The sequence below is a fragment of the Xyrauchen texanus genome, chromosome 34, assembly GCF_025860055.1.
Source record: "Xyrauchen texanus isolate HMW12.3.18 chromosome 34, RBS_HiC_50CHRs, whole genome shotgun sequence".
NCBI classification, from domain to species: Eukaryota; Metazoa; Chordata; class Actinopteri; order Cypriniformes; family Catostomidae; genus Xyrauchen; species Xyrauchen texanus.
In genome coordinates, this window is record NC_068309.1 from 11,568,572 (window position 1) to 11,591,369 (window position 22,798).

General features: G+C 40.8%; 1 protein-coding gene across 1 annotated transcript in view; it reads right to left on the bottom strand.

Annotated features, from left to right (window-relative positions):
- The window catches only part of cacna1bb (calcium channel, voltage-dependent, N type, alpha 1B subunit, b), a 174,726-nt gene that overhangs the window by 18,079 nt on the left and 133,849 nt on the right, over positions 1–22,798 (bottom strand). The window contains exons 35-45 of the mRNA XM_052103921.1: positions 22,069–22,179; positions 19,825–19,908; positions 17,387–17,503; positions 17,039–17,104; positions 14,775–14,866; positions 14,439–14,589; positions 10,920–11,047; positions 10,395–10,491; positions 3,676–3,781; positions 2,708–2,815; positions 2,310–2,419 (exon numbers count right to left, since the gene is read on the bottom strand). Coding sequence (XP_051959881.1) covers positions 2,310–2,419; positions 2,708–2,815; positions 3,676–3,781; positions 10,395–10,491; positions 10,920–11,047; positions 14,439–14,589; positions 14,775–14,866; positions 17,039–17,104; positions 17,387–17,503; positions 19,825–19,908; positions 22,069–22,179 — 1,170 coding nt within the window. The remainder of the gene's footprint in view (positions 1–2,309; positions 2,420–2,707; positions 2,816–3,675; positions 3,782–10,394; positions 10,492–10,919; positions 11,048–14,438; positions 14,590–14,774; positions 14,867–17,038; positions 17,105–17,386; positions 17,504–19,824; positions 19,909–22,068; positions 22,180–22,798) is intronic.

A 22,798-nucleotide genomic window follows, 5' to 3' on the forward strand; every position in this document is an offset into this window, starting at 1 on the left:
ACCTCGACGGTGTCGCCGAAAAGGCCAATCTGGGAGACAGGTGCGTCCAGGAAGCGGTTCTTGTCAGCCTCACGCATCTCGACCAGATTGAGCCAGAGATGGCGTTCCTGGACCACTAGGGTGGCCATCGTCTGTCCGAGTGCCTGCACTGTGGCCTTCGTCGCTCTAAGGGCGAGGTCGGTCGCTGAGCGCAGTTCCTGTAGCACATCAGGATCAGGTCCACCCCCGTGCATGTTTCTGAGTGCTTTGGCCTGGTGGACTTGCAGGAGGGCCATCGCATGCAGGGCGGAGGCAGCGCATCCAGCCGCACTGTAGGCCTTCGCGTTGAGCGAGGATGTTGTCCTACAGGTCCTCGCCAGGAGGTAGGGCTACCGGGGCATAGATGGTACGCAACTGCCCTATCGACCTGGGGAATCGCCCCGTATCCGTGGCGCTCTCCGCCGTCGAGGGTTGTGAGAGTGGAGCGGGTGGCACCTAGACGAGCGGAGAGCGGGGCTCTCCACGTAGACGTCAGCTCGTCATGCACCTCCGGGAAAAACGGGACCGGGGGGATGCGAGGCCGCGAACGGCGCACCAACACAGTCATCCAACTGTGAAGGCTGTGGGGAGGATGGAGGGTTCCAACCCCACGCTCACGGCGGCCCGGGAAAGCATGTCAGACATCTGAGCGTCGGCCTCAGCCTGGGCCTGCTGGCCCGAAGGCGGCAGTCCAGGGGAGTCCTCGGCATCAGACATCACACTCTCCGATGCAGTGGCGAGCTCATCTGCTTCGGGCTCGGGAGGATAGACAGCCAGGCCGTGAGGCGACCCGCTATCGCCGTGAGCATGGACGGGGACCAGCGAGCGTGTCGGGGAACGGGAGGTTCGCGGGGGGCTACCGGCGAAACTGCACCCGCTGCCGCCCCCAAATCGCCCCTAGCGCCAACCGCATCGTCCTCAATCCCGTGGGAAGAAGGAGCAATGCGGGGTGCAGCTGGGGTGGCTTGCTTTCTGTTGAAAGCAAGCCACGATCGCAACGTGTTCATGGTCATGTTCTCGCAGTGAGAACATGAACCATCCACAAACGCCGAACGCCGCATCCAGGAACGACACAGGGGCGGAAGGGCATCTTGAAAAAGACGCGTCCTTAAAAGGACGTTCAACGCCGCTGTGTTTGCTCTTTTAGAGGAATTTACTCTTTTAAAGGAAATTGCTCTTTTAATACACAGTGTGTGTGTGTGTGTGTCTGCGCTGTCGAAGCGCTCAGGGGCAACAATGCACGCCGTGCAAAGTAGGAGAAAGTGCGCTGTCAAATCCAACAGCAAGCAGATCGTCAGAGATACAGGAGTTCAGGCCATCGGCTCCGAAGAAATTTTCTGAATGAACTCCCGTATTTGCGCCGCTTAAATACCTGTATGTCCGGGGGCGGGACATGCAAATACCGGCTGCCAACTCTCATTGGCCTTTTTTCATAGATCAGAGGTGGATATCGGCGCTCAAGAGAGACCCCTAGTGTCGCTTCTCCGACACAAAGTAGAGAGAGCGACAGAAGGGGAACATAATATTTGAGGGTAGAATGAATACTAATAATCTTGTAAAAGATCAATTAATTTAGCAGATTCTTTTACTGTAGGCAACTATAAACAAGGAAATATACAAAGACAAGCAATTACTCTTAAAGAGACATCATTAAAGGAATCACCCAAAAATGAAAATGTATCTGGTTTCAAACCTGTATGACTTTCTTATGCAGAACACAAAGGGATGTTTTAATGAATATCTGGCCAGTCTTTTCAATACAGTGTCAGTTGATAGAACCTCACTTTAAAGTTAAAAAAGGACCCAAAGGTATCATAAAAATAGTCCTTACAACTTGTGCATCATGTAACAAGTCTTCCTAATACGAAACAATGAAAAATAAAACTTGAAATTGAAGTAGTTTACATTCTTTAATGACATCAGTTGCATGTTCATAATGAAATATAGGTTACATTTTTAATTGTTCCTCCTGGAACCAGCTAGGGGATATGCATACCCCCGTTTGGGAAACAATGGCATTTTTTTACTACTTTTATTATACATTTGGGTCCTTTTTTAAACTAAATGTTAGGCACTAATCACTACTCATGTTACGCACATATTCATTAAAACACATTGAGTAAATTATGACAAAATTTTAATGTTTGGGTGAACTATTCCTTAAACGAACACCATTAAATTGAATTAGTAATTGAATATTTAGTAATTGAACAAATCATCTAGCCACAAAATGACAGTAATTCTAAAAATGCATACATTTGTATATGTAGTCCCCATGAAAAGAGGCTCACCTGTGTGCCTGCAGCAGCCTGCTGCTGTTGGAGCCTCTTGGTTCGGCTCTGCTTATAGTAGTCAAAGATCATCAGAGCAGCATAGACCTTACCCACTGTCAACTCATTATCTAAGAGAGGATTTTCGGGTAAATCATAAAGACAGAATTGCAGTGAGAAAATTGATGTCCAGTAGATGGCACCAAATACTCAAGACAGAGAATTGAGCAAAAACTACAGCTGAACCACTCAAGTAGGAAATGCTGTTAATATTGATTTATAATGAACTGTTATCTTTTCTGTTCACAAATTTCTCTAAGCCTTTAATTATAATATCAAAGGTATATTAATTGCCTGCAGCTTTATTTCAAACAGAATTTGCCATTATTTAATGAGGAGTGTCTGAACGCAGAGCTTACGTTTATGAGGAGTCACCAGGAGATCCACGGTTTTTGAAGATAAGTTCGGCCACACTTTGTTTATTTCCTTCCTTAATTCAGCATCACAAAGCCGCTGAGCAAGAACTCCTGAGAAAACAATAAGAATGCATGTACGTTATCCAAACCCATGTGACTTACTTTCTTCTGTGGAAAACAAAAGGAGGTGTTAGGGACTGACAGCCTCAGTCACCCTTCATTACTTAATAATTTTTCTCCATAAAATTAAAGTGAATAAAAACCGAAGCCCATGGAAAAAAAAAAATTATAATAATAAAAAAAATTCATATAGGTTTGGAAAAAGGTTTAAGTAAATGATGAGAGAATGTTCAGTTTTGGGTAAACTATCCCTTGGATCTATTTAAATATGTTAATGGGATGGTTCACCTAAAAATGAAACCTCTCTCATTATTTACTCACTCTCATGCCATCCTAGATGTTTATGACTTTCTTTCTACTGCTAAACACAAAGTAAGGTTTTTAGAAGAATATCTCAGCTCTTTGGATCCATTCAATGCAAGTGAATGGTGACCAGACATTTCAAACTCCAAAAATCACATAAAGGAAGCATAAAAGCAATCCATATTCTTCTAAAAATCTTTGTTTGTGTTCAGCAGAAGAAAGTCATTCACATCTGGAATGGCAAGATGGTGAGTAAATAATGAGATCATTTTTTTGGGGGGCTTTCCCTTTAAGTTGGTTGTCGCACTTTTGCATAAATATTTATATATTTTTGTATTCTGCAGAAGAAAGACAGTCATACACATCAAGGATGACATGCGGATGAGTAAATGATCAGAGAATTTTCATTTTTGGGTGAACTATCCCTTTAAGAATATACATATCAAATCAGGTTGAAATAGCAGACCAATTACTGGTGGGAGAGATTTGACAGATGGTGGGTGACTCGCCCTGAGTAGACACTAATTGGGCTTTAAGTCGTCACTCACCTGATGCCAACTTAATCTCCAGGGCAGTCCGAATAAGAGCCATTAGAGTAGAGGTAAAGTGAACCGTGTTGTCTTCAGCTATTGGCATGTTCATCCTCACCAACCGCTGTGGAGTCATCAACACTATGATTAATTTCAGACATGATCATGGAATACAAAAATGGCCATAATAAACGCTAATAAGAGTTTGTGTGCTGGAAAAGCAAAATGACTTGGGCTATGTAATTTCACTTTCATCAATTGTAATTTCCGTATTGTAATTTCAGCACAGAAATTGTCTCTTCAGGACATCACCATGATGAGAGGAAAAAAAGAGAGAGAATGTTTACATTTCATGCAGATGGATGCAGAGGGTGAGTAATGTTGGAAATGGAATATGTTTATTGCATTGCTCCAGTTAGCAGACAGTAGAACTGCTTTAACACAGTGGTGATACTCTAAACGGTGTTAGATTTGATTGTGATTTACAGGTTTCTCAGTGACAAAAAAAATCTAAAGTGAAATGAAGAAATATAAAAATATACAAGTTTGGGCAAAATTACACCTTATAACGACTTAGCATTTGAATCTCACTAAGAAATTTCTAGGCCATATTTCACACAGATATCAAAGCAAAAAATAAGAAATTATACACTGTAGTATAAAGACAAAAAAGCATACTATTAAGACTATTAGGACCATTATTTTGACATTGGTCACATACATTTTTTTTAAATAAAATAATTGAATAACTAATAATAATAATAACTACCATAATACGTTATTGAAAACCATCTGGTCCAAACCCCATTTTTTTAAAACAGCATACATTTACTACATTTAATACAATTAACATCCTACCATGATGCATAAATACTTGACCATTTACATAACTTCTCATTATTTTATTTGTAATACAGTAAAATGAATTATATTTTGCTGCACTACAGTAATTATAATTTAGGGTCAATATGTTCTTTATAGTACCAAATAATAATATCACAATACAAATAATCTTAATGTTCTTTCTGTAAAAAAAGGTTTCTTTTTTCCTTTTTTATTATTTAACAAAAATATATATATATATATTTTTTTTTTTCATATTTGGTGTGAAATTTGTCCCCTTCTTTTCAAGTTTTGTGAGATTAATCCTCTTTTTTCACCTTTAAGTTCTTTGTTTTTAAGACATTGTTACTACATAATGCCAGTCTGACTGCAGGCAGCAATGACTACTATCTACACAGAGAATGCAGATACACAACACTTGTTAGTAGGCACTCAAACGTGAGAAGGTTTTGGCTAGGATGGTTGTTATTCTTGCACTCTCACATGACCAGTGATGTTGAACAGTGAGTGAAAAAAGATATAAGATAGTATCAGGGCATGCTGACCAAGTAAAAGCAAGGTCACAGAACCATGAAAGCACCCACCAAACAAACACACACACACATACAACACACAAGGTAAAATCAGAGCAGACACTTCACACATTAGCACACCCAGTGGTAAGCGGTAAAATTAAAGGTAAACGAAAATTAACTATTTAGATAAATTTCTTCAGTAAAGTGTAGTATCGTTGAGAAGAACATAGAAACTGCCTTCATTTGAGAGACTAGCAAAGGCATGTTTCCACAACAACTACCAATAAAAAAGGGTTAAAGGATGCTCCAGTGAGCATACATCTACAGCAAGCTTTCTTTCTTTCCTCCCTGTTGATTCAATGCTCAAAAGTGGGGAGGGAGTGGGGGGTTGTTCTATTTACAGCTCACTGGAGAACATTGCTTCTACGAGCCTACACACACACACACACACACACACACACACACACATTCATGTTGTGCGGCCTCAGAGAGCAGCCCAGCAGACAGACACGGACGCGCATCTCTTGAACGTTACCCATTCAGACAGCTGGAACAGGGTGTGTAAACTTATTGACCCAGAGGCAGCTCTTAAAGTGGCAGAATGGCCTGCAAGTCGCTGGTGAAGCTTGTGACTGATAGATGCAGACCTTTTTATTTACCATGGGAATTCACCACTGTTATTATAACCGGAGTTTACATTCCCCCCAGCGCTAATGCTAAGGAAGCGCTCTGTGCGAACTGCAGAACGCTCACCCTGACGGACTGTTTATTGTCGCCGGAGATTTCAACCATGCAAATCTCAAGACAGTGCTCCCTAAATTCCATCAGTATGTGGACAGTATGTGGACTTTGCAACGAGAGGGGCGAACACGCTTGATCTTGTTTACACAAACATCCCAGGCGTGTACCGGGCGGAGCCCCGCCCCACCTCGGCTACAGACCGCTCGTCAGATGCACAAAACAGCTCCCAGGTGCCATCTGGCCAGCAGGAGCCAGCTCTGCCCTTCAGGACTGTTTTGAGTGCACTGACTGGCACATGTTCAGGGAGGCTGCAACATATGGCAACTCTACCAACTTGGAGAAATACACAGCATCAGTGACCAGCTACATCAGCAAGTGCATTGATGATGTCACCTTCTCCAAGACCATCACCCCACGCTCCAACCAGAAGCCGTGGATGACTGCGGAGCTGAAGACCCAAGACTCCACCTTCAGAGCAGGCAACAAGGCTGCCCTAAGAACAGCGAGGGCCATAGTGTCCTGGGCCATCAGAGAGGCAAAGCACGCACACGCCCAGAGAATCCACAGTCACTTCCAGGACAGCGGCGACACGCGGCACATGTGGCAGGGCATCCAGGCCATCACCAACTACAGGATAACATAAGTTGCCCGTGACAACGATGCCTCCCTTCCAGATGCGCTGAATGACTTCTACGCTAGGTTTGAAGCACAGAAAGACATGGTGGCGAGGAAGACCACCCCTCCTCTCAACGACCAGGTGCTCTGTCTTACCACGGCTGATGTGAGGAAAACTCTACGTAGAGTCAACCCACGGATGGCTTCTGGACCAGACAACATTCCTGGCAGAGTGCTCAGAGGATGTGCAGACCAGCTGGCAGATGTCTTACCGACATCTTCAACATCTCTCTGAGCAGCGCTGTCGTTCCAACGTGCCTCAAGGCCACCATCATCGTCCCCATGCCAAATAATTCTTCAGTGTCCTGCCTCAACGACTGCCATCCCATCGCACTCACACCCATCATCATGAAGTGCTTCGAGAGGCTCGTCATGAGGTCCATTAAGACCCAGCTGCCTCCTCACTAGACCCACTGCAGTTTGCGTATTGTCCAAACCATTCGACAGACGACACCATCGCCACCACCTTCCATCTAGCCCTCACCTATCTAGATAAAAAGGACTCATATGTTCAAATGCTGTTCATAGACTTCAGCTCAGCATTCAACACAATAATTCCTCAGCACCTGATTGTAAAGCTGAACCTGCTGGGCCTGGACACCTCCCTCTGCAACTGGATCCTGGACTTCCTGACTGGGAGACTTCAGTCAGTCTGGAATGGGAACAGCATCTCCACCACCACCACACTGAGCACTGGGGCCCCCCAGGGCTGTGTGCTCAGTCCACTGCTGCTCACTCTGCTGACTCACGACTGTGCAGCAATGCACAGCTCGAACCACACCATTAAGTTTCCCGATGACACGACCGTGGTGGGTCTCATCAGCAAGAACGATGAGTCAGCATACAGAGAGGAGGTGCTGCGGCTTACAGACTGGTGTAGAGCCAACAACCTGTCTCTGAATGTGGACAAAACAAAAGAGATGGTGGTTGACTTTAGGAGAGCACAGAGGGACCACTCTTCAATGAACATCGACGGCTCCTCTGTGGAGTTCGTCAAGAGCACCAAATTCCTTGGTGTTCACCTGGCGAAGAACCTCTCCTGGTCCCTCAACACCAGCTCTATTACCAAGAAAGCCCAGCAGTGTCTCTACTTTCTTCGAAGTTTGAGGAAAGCACATATCCCACCCCCCATCCTCACTACTTTCTATAGAGGGACTATTGAGAGCATCCTGAGCAGCTGCATCACTGCCTGTTTTGGGACTTGCACCGTTTCGGAACGCAAAGCCCTGCAGAGGATAGTGAGGACAGCTGAGAAGATCATCGGGGTCTCTCTTCCCTCCATCAAAGACATTTACAAAAAACACTGCATTCGCAAAGCAACCAGCATTGTGGATGACCCCACACACCCCTCACAAATCTTTTCACCCTCCTGTCGTCTGGCAAGAGGTACCGAAGCATTTGTGCCCTCACGGCTAGACTATGTATCACCTTCTTCCCCCAAGCTATCAGACTCCTCAATACTCAGAGACTGGACTGACACACACACACACACACACACACACACACACACACACACACACACACACGTGTTCTGTGTTGCACTTAAATTATTGTCACTTTATACCTGGCTGCTACCTTAATAACTTCTATGTGCATAGAACAGTCATCTCATAGTATGTTATGTTTACATTTGGCATTTTTATAAACTGTCATCTTTTTGCACTACTGTGTACTGGTCTCTCACTGTGGCTATTGTCCTGTTCATTTTTAGTAATTTATTGTACTGTCCTGTACTTTTTGCACACATTTGCACGTGCAATTTATATAGGTATGTTATTTAGTCTGTGTAGTCTCATGTGGTTCTGTGTTTGTCCTATGTTGTTTTATGTAGCACCATGGTCCTGGAGGAACGTTGTCTCATTTCACTCATTGTACTAACTGTATATGGTTGAATGACAATAAAAACCACTTGACCTGACTTGACTTGAACTAAAACAAGCAGTGTTGTACCGGAGTGTTGGTGATGTAGTGGACTAAAGCACATAACTGTAAATCAGAAGGTCGCTGGTTCGATTCCCGCCGCCACCACCATTGTGTCCTTGAGCAAGGCACTTAACTCCAGGTTGCTCTGGGGGCAATGTCCCTGTAATATGTGCTCTGTAATTCGCTTTGGATAAAAGCGTCTGCCAAATGCATAAATGTAAATGTAAATGTACCAGTGAGGCCACCATCACAATAATGTTTGAAATTCAGGTTTTCACATTTCTTTCAATACAGGATTATTTAATTCCTTGGTTTCTCTTATACAAGGCAAAGAGAGTTTAATTTGTATTCCCATAGCAGATGCCTGAGAAAATTATGTTTTTAAACATGCTTCCTGTGTATTTATCCTACATTCTACTTTCATTCTGTTCCAAAACTTGGTGAGCTGCCCACCTAGACACCATTCTAAGGGGCCGTTCAGACTGAATGTATTCTTGATCTAAAAAAAAGCTAAACCTAGCACAACAAATAGTACAGAAAGCAGGTGTCTGTAGAGGCATATTTAAAACTTCAAATTCTTTTAATCTGATGCAGAATGCATTGCGATTAGCAATAAAATAACATCTGATTCTAGTGAATATATTATAAACATCCTCATATTCCATTCCAAACCGAAAAATGTGGATAAAAATTGTTCATCTAATCGAAAATTTACTATTTTGCCCAATATTTGTTTGTAAATGTTTTAAATTTGTATGCTTACCAATAGTGTATTTTTAGCTTAGCAAAATGCTAACATCAAACCAGAGACTATTTAGCAGAGACAGGCCACTTCTATTGAAATTAATGGGAGAAATTGAAATGCCCAACGGATGTAGAAAGGAAGTCCCACCTTACAGGTACAGACAATGCCTGTCAATCAACACAAGAATGTGCAATGTGCAATTTTGAGTGTTATCTGAGGTAATGAAGCACAATTTATGATTCAAGTGTTGTCATATTTTATTGCTGATTTGAAATATGTTCTTTGAACAAAATCTTGTCCAACCATTTTTGAGATTTCTGTGTTTCCCCATTCAAGGTAGGCTTTTCTAAGTAGGCAGCTGTCTGAGAAGGCAGCTAGGCAGCGTATTAGGATTTCGACAGAGCTTTTGGAACAGAGCTTTTTTGGGATGAAATCGACACATTAAAGAAAGTTCACAACAAAAAACACACAAGAAAACACTACCACAATCAGAGCACTGACTGTCAGCCACATCAGCCAATGAGAGGACAGAAGAGTAGCCAAGGAAGAGACAGGCCTTATGGGGGGGGGGATCTACCTTGTAGGCGATTCGTGGTGGACATTTCTTTCCCAAACCTAGCGGAGGGGACATGTGTCGAAGCATCTCGTACATATCGAGGTAGGACATGCGTCCACTTCACAGGGGTGACACCGAGAGATTAAAGGTCACACAGAAAAGAAAAGGAGAGGCAAGGAGTGATGGAGAAAGAATGTGATGTAAATGAAAGAAAAAGGAACAAAACAAAAGCATTGTTATCAAGGATTCTGAAGGAAGGGTATTAGATACCATCCTGCCACAAAGGGAAGGATGGATCATGCCTACTTTCATATCAACAACAGGCTGCTCGTGATCCAGGGATAAAGAATATGGCATGAGTTTGGTTTGGTGTGGCAGTGGCTAGGAGCTTTGGTCCTTGCATGCTAGCACGCAACCATGACTAACCAATCAGATACTCAGGAACAAAGCTAATATTTGGCTATAAACACCTAATTTTAAGCATGGCATTAATAGAGCAAATAAAAGCTGCTCAAGTATATTAATATTTACAATCAGCAAGGCAGAAATGTGCATTGAGAACATATGTGATTATCTTGGGATAAGGGATTTAGCATTTGGCTTTGTTTCCTGTAGTTTCCATGGTTACCCATATTAAAATTAGTAAGGGAAGAGGGGGAGTGTAATTTAATCAGGCATTTTATGGGCATTAGTTTATACAGCACCACCCTCTAGAGGGAAGGTGTGTAGATATTCAAACCTTGTATGCCACCCTATTAGGGCACTTCTTTCCTAAGCCAAGGGGGGGTGAGATTACACGCAACAAATTGTACATATCCATATAGCGTATCCTTCCGCTGCAAAAAATAGATATGGGTAAAAAAAAAAATATTTAATACAACATAATACATTTCTTTCGCCAGTCTAAATGACATATCATCAATACATTTATCTATGCTCGACTGTGCGTTTTCAAATTACTGGATAAATAACTGGATTACACTGACAGGCTTCTAATCCATTCTGCTCCAGATAAACTAAAAGTGGATGTCATGCAAAGGAAAACATTTGCAATCCTCAGCATAGACACAGCTCGAGGATTTTACATTACCCATGGCCACACAGCAAAATGGGATTCTTGTGACTTAAGGCAATGAGTAAATCAGACACGGCGCCAGTGTCGCAGCCTCTTAAGCCGACATTTTTCAACCTCTTAGTTTTAAGCTCTCACCTTTCTTTTAAATAGCTCTAACTGTCAGTGACACCATGGAGGAGCGATACGCACCAGGCAGCAGGGTCGTACTCCGCCCAGACGCGGATGAACTCATCAAGGTGATGAGGACCGAGAATAGAAGCGTCACGTGTCAGGTACTCAAAGTTATCCATGATGACAGCGACGAACAGGTTCAGCATCTGATGGTTGTGGAACAGAGGAAGGATTATAAAGAACAGCAGAAGTTTCATCAGCATTATTGAAAATATAAGGACATAATGGTTCTGTGATGTAAAAATTGTGCATTTGCTGTTGCATGCTGTGTGTTGTTGGTTAGACTTAATAAAATAGCTAATAGAGTAATAAAATAGCTAGAAGTTGCCCAGACATTCCTATTCGGCTACTGCATCTAATTGTATCATGTGAGCCTCACTGTCTTCGCTGCCATTAATAGCTTTTAGTTGGGTAGAACTCGACTCAACTTTGCCGCAAAGGCAACGGTCTATGTCACTTCAAATCGCCAACTGAAGCATTTCCGCACCTTTTGACCATTGTATTTCCATGACTTTTCCTGTCGTTCGTTGATTACTGATAAGGATTTAAAAATATATATATTTTAAAGCAAATGCACTGACATAACTCAAGCAATTTCAAGCCAATTAAATATTTTCTATAGAAACTATAGAAATTTCCATGACGTTTTTTTTTATTCAGCCCTGAAAATCACAATTGTAAAAATTCCTGACATTTCTAGGCTTCCCATGACCTTGGGAACTAGCTTTAATCTCATCAGTTAAATTACTGTTATATACATTGACACAAGGGGTCCCTATTCCTACACTGACCGTTTTACGTGATCTGCTGATGCTGGTGCAGCTGGCTGTAGCGTGCATAAAGCGAATGAGCATCAGACTGCACATAACCCTCCTCGACGCCCCACTAAGATAGGTTCCCGGTATCCGACAAAGATTCCCTTTAGGGGGGGAACAAGCAACGTGGCGAGCATGGGAGCAGGCCGCGCCAGCCATGTTTCTCCTCACAGAGTGTCAGATGCGGCTGGGGTCATCTAGATATAACACGCATAGGGGAAGGTGCTCAATCCTATTCTTTCAGGGGAAAAAGACGTCGCGGAGACCACATCCTGCCCAGGCTGGGGGAGGTAAAAATGTGGCAATTACGTCACATGTGTTTTCAGGCCACATGTGGAAGTGCCTACCTAACAAGGGAGGAGTTGGTAAAAAACACGGCGACCGGGGGGCAGAGGGGACTGCCCAGGGGAGATGCGGCTCCTCTGGTTGGGGGACCATACCGCGGAAAATACGCACAGGGGGATTAATCCATGATGGCCAAACCCTGAGGAGCACCTATTCCAGTACAGATTCATTAGTACCCGTAGTGGGTCTGGTCGAGAATTCCTCTGCCGAATTCGCGAGCCAGAGGGCTATGGAGGAAAACATCCAGGGAGCGCGATCTTTTGTGGACTTATTGTGGGCAAGCAGACCCCAAGGTGGCAGCCCAGACGAGTCCTCAACGTCAGACGCCACGACGCTCTCCGATGTAGCAGCGATATTCTCATCCAGCTCGGGGGGTCTGAAGGAGACATTGAACTGGCCGTGGGGCCAGCTGGTCTCACATCGAGCCCGGACAGAAGCAAACGAGCATGCAGGGGGGCGGGTGGTCCGCAGGGATTTACCTGGCGAAACCGCGCCCGCCGAACACCCCAAATCGCCTCCATCGCCAGCCGAGTCGGCATCAATCCCATGGGAAGAGGGCACGACGCAGGGGGCGGCTGGAGTGGCATTCCCTTTAAGGAAGGAAAGCCACGACTGCGACGTTGCTACGGTCATGCTCTCGCAATGAGAACATGAACCATTCATAAACGCTGCCTCAGTGTGATCGCAGCCCATACACGTGAGGCAGCATATATGACCGTCAGAAGTGGAGAAATATCTACCACATCCAGGAACTACACAAAGTGGAAAAGCATCTTGAAAAAGATGCATCTTTAAAAAGATGTTCAACGCCAATCTGTAAACTCTTTTAGAGGAAATATACTCTTTTAGGAAATGCTGTCGAAGCCCCCAGGGGCGTGGACTGCACTGGTGTGCAGAGAAGGGAGAAAGCCGCTGGTAATGGGCCATAGGATCCAACAGCAATGCTCTTAGAGGTGAGTGGAACAGTAGTGAGTGTCTTAGCTTGCTGATCACACAACCGCTTGGCTCCGGAGAAAGAATCTGACTGAACAGAGGCACATCCCGCCTTTTATACCATATGTCCGGGGGTGGGATATGCAAATTCTGTTCGCCAATTTGGCATTGGAATTTTTCATATTCAAAGGTATCCGAGGATCCTGAAAGAAGCACCTTGTGTCGCTACAATAGACACAACATCGAGTGAGTGACAGAAGGGGAAATAAACGTTTTCTTATTTTTCAGATTTTACATTATACAACTCTGGGTGTAAATAAGGTAGCTCTGAAAAAAAAACAGTTTTTGTTTTTTCCAATCATGTCAACTGTAAATTAGTAACATTTGGGTTTATGTGAAAAAATAAATAAAAAGTTATTACATTACAAAAATAATTTATCCTAGTGTCCAAAAACATCTCCAAGTGTCCAAAAGCCTCTATAAACAAATAAAACATAATATTTGTACATTAGAAATAATTACACATGCATATTCAACAATCACTAAGGGGTTGCTTTCTCTAAAGCATGCAGGTATGAGTAACGAGATCTCATTCAGTTCCATTCAGTGTCATTTGAGTCATCATTGAGTCTGTGTCATCTACTTGGCTCCATTTCCTGGTGGCCATATGCAATTAGAGTGAATGATCCTCTCTGCCCATATTTGGATGACTTCAATCTCTGGTTGTAGTGATTTCGTGCACAATTATTAATAAATGATAAAAAAACGGAACACTTCTGATTTGTCTGCAAATTACAAAGCACCTGTTCAGTTTTCTTCATAATGCCTACATGCATTGTAAAGTAGAGCAACTAAGCTTTAAAATTATACCTATTTTGTGTTGGTCATGATTGTAGTTATTTATATTTTGAAATATTTTTTTTCTCTGGGATCCGAGTTTAAAGGGTTAAACATATTAATATTTACATTTTAAATAATTGAAAACAGTTTATAAATGTTTCAAAATATTTGACAATTTGGTCTATTACAGTTTGATACATGCTTTTGTCGTATTGCAAATTTACGTCAACTAAAATTTTGTATTTTTGTCGATTAAAATTACATGCCATTATAGTCAGTAAAATGTATTAAAATGAATGAATATGACATTTGAAGGTCTAAATTTAAAGGGCAAACACTGTTGAAAAATCTGCAACCCTTATTGAAATGAAAGACTTCTGTCATATTGGCTGTCAGTGTGAACACCCTTTTAAACACCAGAGGAAGTGTTTTATCTGTGTGTTTGCTGTTGAATTGAACAGACTGTTCTTCTGAAAATACATATTTTTAACGCTAAGAGGAGTACATGGATTAGGATGTTGCATCCATGTAAGAGTATGTCTGTTACGCTTTCATAAGTGTGTGTGCTTGTGTCCATTTGAATATGGGATTTTCTCTCACTAACCAGAAAGGAACAGAGGAAGATGAAAGAAACAAAGTAGAAGTAAGCAAAATCACTGCCACACTCTTTCCCACTGGAGCCAGAGAGCTGGTCACATGGCCTGTCACTCAAACATGCCAGCATGATCTCGTGCCAGCCTTCGCCTGTAGCACTCCTATAACATATAGCCACACACAAAAATTATTAATACGCTAAAGTCATAAACTTAAAACATCATCTTAAAACACAAACTAGAGTTTTAACACTTGTTTTTCCCTGCACTCATTTATAAGAATCAGACAAAACTGTGGCAGAAACAATCAGATTTGTTTAATTCCAGACATCGAACAATGGGTTTACCTGAACAACAGCATGAGAGCCTGAAAAAAGGTGCGGAAATTATTGTGATGGTTGATGGCTGACTCTTCGGTCAACTCGATATTACCAAACACCTGACAAAGAGAGAAAATCACATTGGCAATCTAATTTTGAAACAATTACAGAGAGAGCGCAATGACTTTTGGTAGAGTGGGGCACAGAAGTCAGGAGAATTACACAGCACAATGTGTACACTTTCCCTATTGAGACTGCATCAAAATACCTGCAGGGAGCGTGCCAGTAATTCAGACTGCCTGGAGGGTATGTTACAGTAAGCATCTGCAGTATTAACAAGCTAACACACACATTCTGCACAAACTGTGACTCATGCTAGTATAATTTATTTAAGTCAGACAGCAAAGCATACATAAATAAACACCCACTCAATCAAATCTACACACCTGAAATGCACTGACAGAGAGTAAAGGGAATCAAAATAATCTGTTAGCCGAATATATAACAGGTGTACATCCTGTGACCACAGAAGGACAATCTTTTAACATGACATATATGCAAAAGTTCTGTGTCCATTAATATTCTTACACATTTCTGCATTGAACAGTGCATATAAAGCCCACACTGTGACAAGCTTTCCAATACAAATTACACTTAAAGTGTTCCAGGTTCAATCCTTGGCATGCTGTCAATTACTACAGAAAATAATATAGACTCTTCCCCCAGTTTGTGAAGACAAACTAAATTTGTGTTTGCAGTAACATAAGTGTACTTCTTTTGGGCATTGCACCAGATAGTCAGGACATAATACACAGTTTAAAAATTGCACATGACTTAAACACTATACATGTTAACATAATAATAGTGTGCCAAACTTTACTGATGCTGTCTGTGCAAAGTTGCATCTGAATTTTTCAACTCCTGTCATGACCTTGTAAAGCCACTTTACTTGCACTGTATGGACCAAAAGGACTGATATATTTTTCTAAAAATCTTAATTTGTGTTCTGCTGAAGAAAGAAAGTCATACACATCTGGGATGGCATAAGGGTGAGAGAATTTTTATTTTTGTGTGAACTATTCCTTTAAACACCTTTACAACTCATATAACACATTTCCCTTGCTATTAATATAAGTGCTTTAACATAAATACAAGCTTCAGTTCTGAGCTTTCAGCTGATTACAAGGAATACTGATGATGCTATTTCCCCCGTCCCACAGAATACAATTTACAATGTGGTCCTAATCTACTGGATGGCAGACACCATAATTTCCAACACAATCTAGGAGATTGCCTGTGCATCCCTAAATAAGCAATCAAACTTAAAGATGGCATCTGTTCTTTAGGGTGTAACAATGGCCACCTTTTAATAAAAACTATTGCTTTTTTTAAGTCCTCCTTGGTAGTTGGTACTTACGAGCTCAGAAATTGTAATTGTGTGATATGGGTTCAAATGATTTTGAAAAATAAAGTAATTAATTAAAAACAAACGTATTGGACAAATTCAGATTTCTTTCTCTCTTATTCAGTTACTTCTTTTCTTTTGCTTTAGCCATGATACTTTCATTGGTACGCCCCAACTTGAAAAGTCTGGTCTTAAAGGTAAATTATGTAATATCTACACAACTAATTTAATCAAACAGAACTTGTAAAAATAATGATTGTCTTCAAACAGGTTGAAGAGCACTCCTCTGATCTGCCATTAGTCGAACAAACAGAGCGTTCTGCCCCAAACACATGCCATTGGTTGAAACAATGTTGCTGTGTTGGGCAGTTCAAGCAAACATACCAAGGTTTTGATCCCGCCAAAGTATATACACTTTTCAGGAAAATTAACCTATGAATGGCTTACTTACAGCTAACTAGGATATAGAATAGGATAAAAATTTTAACGTGGTCAAAAATGAACAAACTTCATTCACCTTTAGAAAATCCAGAGTTTCCTACAAGTTTATGGTGGCATTCATGTGTGCTAAACTCGACTCGAACGCAGCATATGATATTAAGAAGCATTCACATCACAGAGAAACACCACTTGCCCATGCAACTTTGCAACAATGCTCATAGTTCAAGATGTGTGGCTGTCATTTTTACACAGAAGGTCATTATCAATGAGCTCAGGATCAATAATTAATTAATTATGTTGAAACTGTAAACGCCACATGCATGTAGCAGCTCTGGAGATGAGATCCACTTGTTGCGTGGAATGTCGCAAGAAGGGTAAAGTTTAAAAGACAGCAGCAGGGGCTTGTGAATTGTGCTTCAAAAATATGGACCTCTGTCGATCTCACCTGCATCCCAATGATGGCGTAGATGAAGAAGAGCATGGCGATGAGGAGACACACATACGGCAGAGCCTGAGGGGCAAAATACAGATGTGTAAGGAGTGTAATGTAATGCCTCTCATTATTGTTTTTAATGTAAAATGTAATGTAAAGTCTTTAAACAACAGCATTAATCAAAACTAAAAGAGTCCAGTCTTGTTTTTATTATGTTTTTAAAGAACACATAACATGCAGTGAGCCTGGCAGCCTGGTATTTATCAATACATACTTCAAACAGTAAAGCATACTGAAATAAGCAATTTGCAATTTCTTATCTGTGTTGTCCAAGTTCAAGGTCAAATGTTTAGGTCAGACCTTGAAGGACTGAACAAAGGTCCAGAGCAGGATGCGGATGGTGTAGCCCTGCCGGAGGAGTTTAATAAGACGAGCGGCCCGAAAAAGTCTCAGGAAACTCAGATTAATCCTCTTGTCCTGGAGACAGACAGAAAGAGAGATTGCAGGTGCATCACTGGCTCAGTCTCTTAATCTAAGATGAGGCTGCACCCTCAGTTGGTCAAACTGTCGGAAACAGTTTGTTAGTTTCATATGTAAGGTCTTATAACTAGTTAGTCTCATGCAGGACAGTGGTGTTGATCACAAGTCTTATTTTGATGTATTAATAGCTTTGTATGAACATGCTGTAAGATTAAAATAAACATATCTATTAGGGGTGGGCGGTATGACCAAAATCTCATCATTTCACAGAATTAGTATTTAACATCACAGTTATGGTAAATGATGCAAAATTCAACAAAGAAATAGTTTAGATGTCGTAAGTTTGGATACAATTTCCAAATGAAGGATAGTCTCATTTGATTATTTTCTTTGATTAGTTTATTTGGAAATCAATTGATGGAAACCAAAAGATGAGATTATTAATCAAACAAATGAATAAGACTGGCACAGTGTTGGGTAAATTACTCAAAATAGTAATCCACTACAAATTGCTTATTACTTGACTTATCACAAATTGTATTCAGATTACTTATTAATTAATGGGAAAATTAATCACATTACAAATTACTTTCTAAAACCATTTTCAAAAAGAAGCCTGAAGGTCTGTGGAAATTTTGGTGCATGTACTACAGTTTGAAAGCTTTAGGAGTTGGAGAAGAAGAAGATGATGATGATGATCAGTAAATTGTCTTTTTCAAGCCAACCTAATTAATTTGTTTTCAGATTACACCCAACACATCAGTGTAAAAACAGTCAAAACAAAAAACAAACAAAAGACACAAAACAGTAAAACTAACATTATAAAACAGATAGTTCCAACTCTGAAATCTGATTGGATGAGCGAAATTCAAAGTTGTTTTAAAATAGCCAATATACTTTATACCCGTGACCACTCCAGTTAGCTTTGTGCCAAACAAAACCTCTTAATAACAAGTTATTTTTCATCTTCACTTGTTTGCAACATGTCCCAGACACTTCTTCATGTTTTTCTTCAAGGTTTCTTCAAGTTTCTCTCAAGTGTAAATTACATAAAGCAGTCCTAATTGCCACGCATATATACACTACCATTCAAACATTTAGGGTCACTTATATTTTTTATTTCATTTCTTTTTTCACATTTTAGAATAGTAAATGTAATAGTAAAGTCATCACAACTATGGAATAATAGAAATGGAACTATGGGAATTATGTTGTGACTAAAAAAATCCAATATAAATCAAAACGGTGTTATATTTTAGCATCTTAAAAGTGGCCACATTTTGCCTAGAATTTACAGACATACTCTTTACATTTTCTCAACCATTTTCTCAACCTGGGATGCTTTTTAAACAGTATTGAAGATACCTGTATGTTGGGCACTTAGTGGCTGCTTTTCTTAATTATTCATTCCAAGTTTTTTTTTTTTATATATATATATAAAATTGTACTTCAATCCTGGGAACGAAATGGGGAAAGAAATAAAGAAATCCATCCATCAATGTAAATAGAGCTTTCAAACTAAAAATGTCCTTCACATCTCAGCCTGGTGCTGGCTTGAACATGCTCAACAATAGTGAAGCTGAACTTAGCAGGTATAAATGTGAGCAGCAACATTAGCATACAGATGTTTGACAGGAGGAGAGGTTTGAAAAGACACTGGCAGAGCAAGACCGATGAATCCACTTACCATCTGCGCAGTCCATTGGGAACAGAAGCAGACAGGTGCCAACAGAGATTTAGCATGAAAATAGAGTCACAGTGAAATCATTAGGAGAGGCCGGAGTCCATCTCCGACTCACACAGAATCAGCTATCAAAACTCATCAGGGACATCTCTGGACTGTCAGCTGCACATGATTGGTCTTATAACATGTTGAATGATTAAAGGCTAAATAGAATTAGTTTGTAATACACAGGAGCAAAGGTTGCTTGGAGCGAATCAGTTAAATCGGGTTTGAAAGTGGCTGTTTATTCACTTATTTACTGTATATGTTAATACTTTCCACTTGTATGTTTGTAGTCTGATGTACAGTGGGAAGTTCCTAAACTGTCCCCGTAACTTTAGCCATAGACCAGAGAAATAGAGACAAACTGAAAGCATACAACAAATGTGACACGAATGCAACACAGAAATAAACACCGAAAGCTCACACAAAAAGCCATTTTAATGAGGTCCTCAGTAAATGCAGTAAAGCTGCACTGACAAATACCTTATTGGATATCAAATGGGAAATCTCTGAATATTTTAATGTTTGCTTTCTTTAAATCAAAATACTTGTTTTGAATTTGGTTCTTTGATGTATCTCTTTGCGGACTCACCTTGATCTCTGTTACCAGGATGTCTGTGATGCTCCCCAGCACAGTAACAAAGTCAAAAATGTTCCATGCATCTTTCAGGTAGTTCTGCAAACATTAAGAAAATATATAGCAGCTTCACTTAATTCCAACAAAAATATGTTCTTAAAAAAGCTAGAAACACTGCCGTCCCCAGGATGGTGAGGGCCGAGATACACTCTGAAGATCAGAACGAACCCCTAACCCCAAGTATGATCAGTAACTATAGTTATGTATGCTAAATAACAAAGTACATACACAGGCTCAAAAGCAGACATTGGTGAGTCGTGTAACAGATAATTTACAGCAGGTCGTTCTGTCAGGGCCTTGTGTCCATATCTCTCCTGAACAACACTGAGATTTGTTGAGTGCTGTTAGACATGGATGCCAGTCATCAACATAAGCCAGACCCATTCATAAGCCCTGAGCTCTGAACAGGTGAAGGTAAATATACGTGTATTGCACCAGAAAAGCCTCTTAATAAATGAGCCTCATAAATGGAAATGGAGCTTGAGATGAGACCTTCTGTTGTGGGTCAGACCAGCCGGCACTGAGAAGAGATTTATACAGTATAGCACCACACACACCCATACGCTCATACTGAAATCATTCTCACACAATCTTCCCACCCACAGAGCCATCATGACCCTCTCACAGATTTTACACTTCTTGCGTGACCAACAGCCCTGAAGCTGAACTAACAACCATTAGCTATTCATACTCTCACTTTTCTCTTTCTGTTTCTTTCAACCTTGGATCAAACTAGCCTAGCAGTGCCAATATTCTGAATATCAGCATTCAGTCTGGTTTAATTACGTAAGTTTATTCTAGCAAAAACCAAAGTACCATGTACACCAAAGGGCTATCTGGCTGACATATAAACAGATCAAGTCATGACAGTTCACAGTTCAGAAAGATTGAGCATTTTAATGTGGGTATGACATATTGGTCTTGGCGGACTACATTTGCTAACTCTGCTTCTGCTGCTGCACAGCAAATACACATACAAACAGAGTTAGCATGTGGACATGCTGCTGCTTCTGCACAATTAGACAAAATGCAAGACATGCTGCACCGAGCATGTATGACATGTGACATGCTACACAAATAGACATTATCAAGAATACCTCAACAAAGCAGGGAAGCAACAGAAAACACATAACACATAAACACAAAATTCAACCCCCCCAACCAAGCAGATCTATTGCCAAGACTGCTGCTGTTACGAAGAGCCATGAGCACAGAAGGTATGCTAGCTAGGTGTGCCTTGGCCACAGGCCAAATGCCGTAACGATAATGAACTATACTTCTATTTGTGCCTGCTACGCCGAATTGCTTAAATGGCCAGGAAAGCCCAGAAATTATTTAAATGGTGATTTAGACTAGCTATGTGTGTATTTATTTCATCTAATGACATAAAACAGCAATGTGTGCCAGCCAGATTAGGCTAAGGCTTACCTAGTTAAAGATGCACTTCAAAAGCAGATCTTACCATGCAAGCTGGTGGAAGAAAAGCCCCAGCAAACCACCTGAGCAAATAAATTTTTTTACGAGAAAAACTCTAGCAGCACACTGCAGAAAAACCAGCATATCTGCAAAACTGAGCCATATTAGACAAAAAAAGAAACTAGTTAACTGGCTACCCAATTACAAGTCAAATGACCAATCAGCATACACCATATAAACTGATAGGTTAACAAATAACAAGCCAGAGAAACCTACAGCCACATAGAGCTGCATGGCTGAAATTTGGTAATTTTTAACATACCAGTGCACCTAAAAAGTATTTCAAATAAATCACTCATAATATGTGACATTCAATATGCACTTTTTTCCCACTAAAACTGTTGTTGTAATAGAGTTCAAAGTGTCTTATAAATAAAAAAGTTATTGATTTATAAAATTTTTGCAATTCTAGTAACATTCTTCTATTGCTGCTTAATATGCAACAACAACAATAACCAGCCCATCACAGCAACATTGGATCAACCAATGGCGCAAGGTTTGGGTAGGACTAACTATTGTTCAACCAATGTAAGACAGGGGATTGAACAAGAAACAAGTCTGAAAACAATCCTTATTTTTGCTCTTCTGTTTGGTGACACAATTGGCACAGCACTCCACTGTTTACACTTTTCGCTGGAAATAAACCCCCCCAAAAAATGACACATTTCAGCTTTAAACTGTAATGCTAAAAACTTTTTAATATTAGATTCTCTCCACTCTCACCAGAGGACCGAAGGCGATGACCTTGAGGATGCACTCCAGAGTGAAGAGAGCTGTGAAAATGGTGTTCAGCCACTTCAACATGTCCTCATATGGTTCAGGGGCTTTGTGGAACTGCAGAAGAAGAAGAAAAATTGTAATAATAACTCACTCTGCACACACTCAATTTTCAAAAGACTTGTAAAATAGACTTTTAGGAATCCAAAATGAGAGATGACTTATTCATAACTGAATTTATGAATGCTTAATTTTATATGCAATAATCAATGTTGCTTGATTCCAATGTGTGTTGGAGTTTCTCATCATGCATCTACAACCTCTGCAAAGTCTTAATGCTTTCACTTATAGACAAAGGACAAGAGGGCGATACCTGTTGGCAGCTCTCCAAACAGACAATTGACTGATGAACTCTGGATTGCACCAGACTGTTCCTCAAGGAACACAGCATTATGCTTATATGTTTGTAACCATTGATTTAATCTAAAACATATAAGCATAATGCTGTGTTCCTTGAGGAACACAGCATTATGCTTATATGTTTGTAACCATTGATTTAATCTAAAAAACCTCTGAATTCTTATTATTATTTTATTTCATTTAAAAATAAAGCCCCCCCTCCCCCAAAAACATTAATTACAAGAATTAACACAGTTAATACAGTAACCGCTCTGATGGATTCAGCAAGGAATTCACTGGGTTGATTTAAACAAATAACTCATGAGTTCGGGAGTAC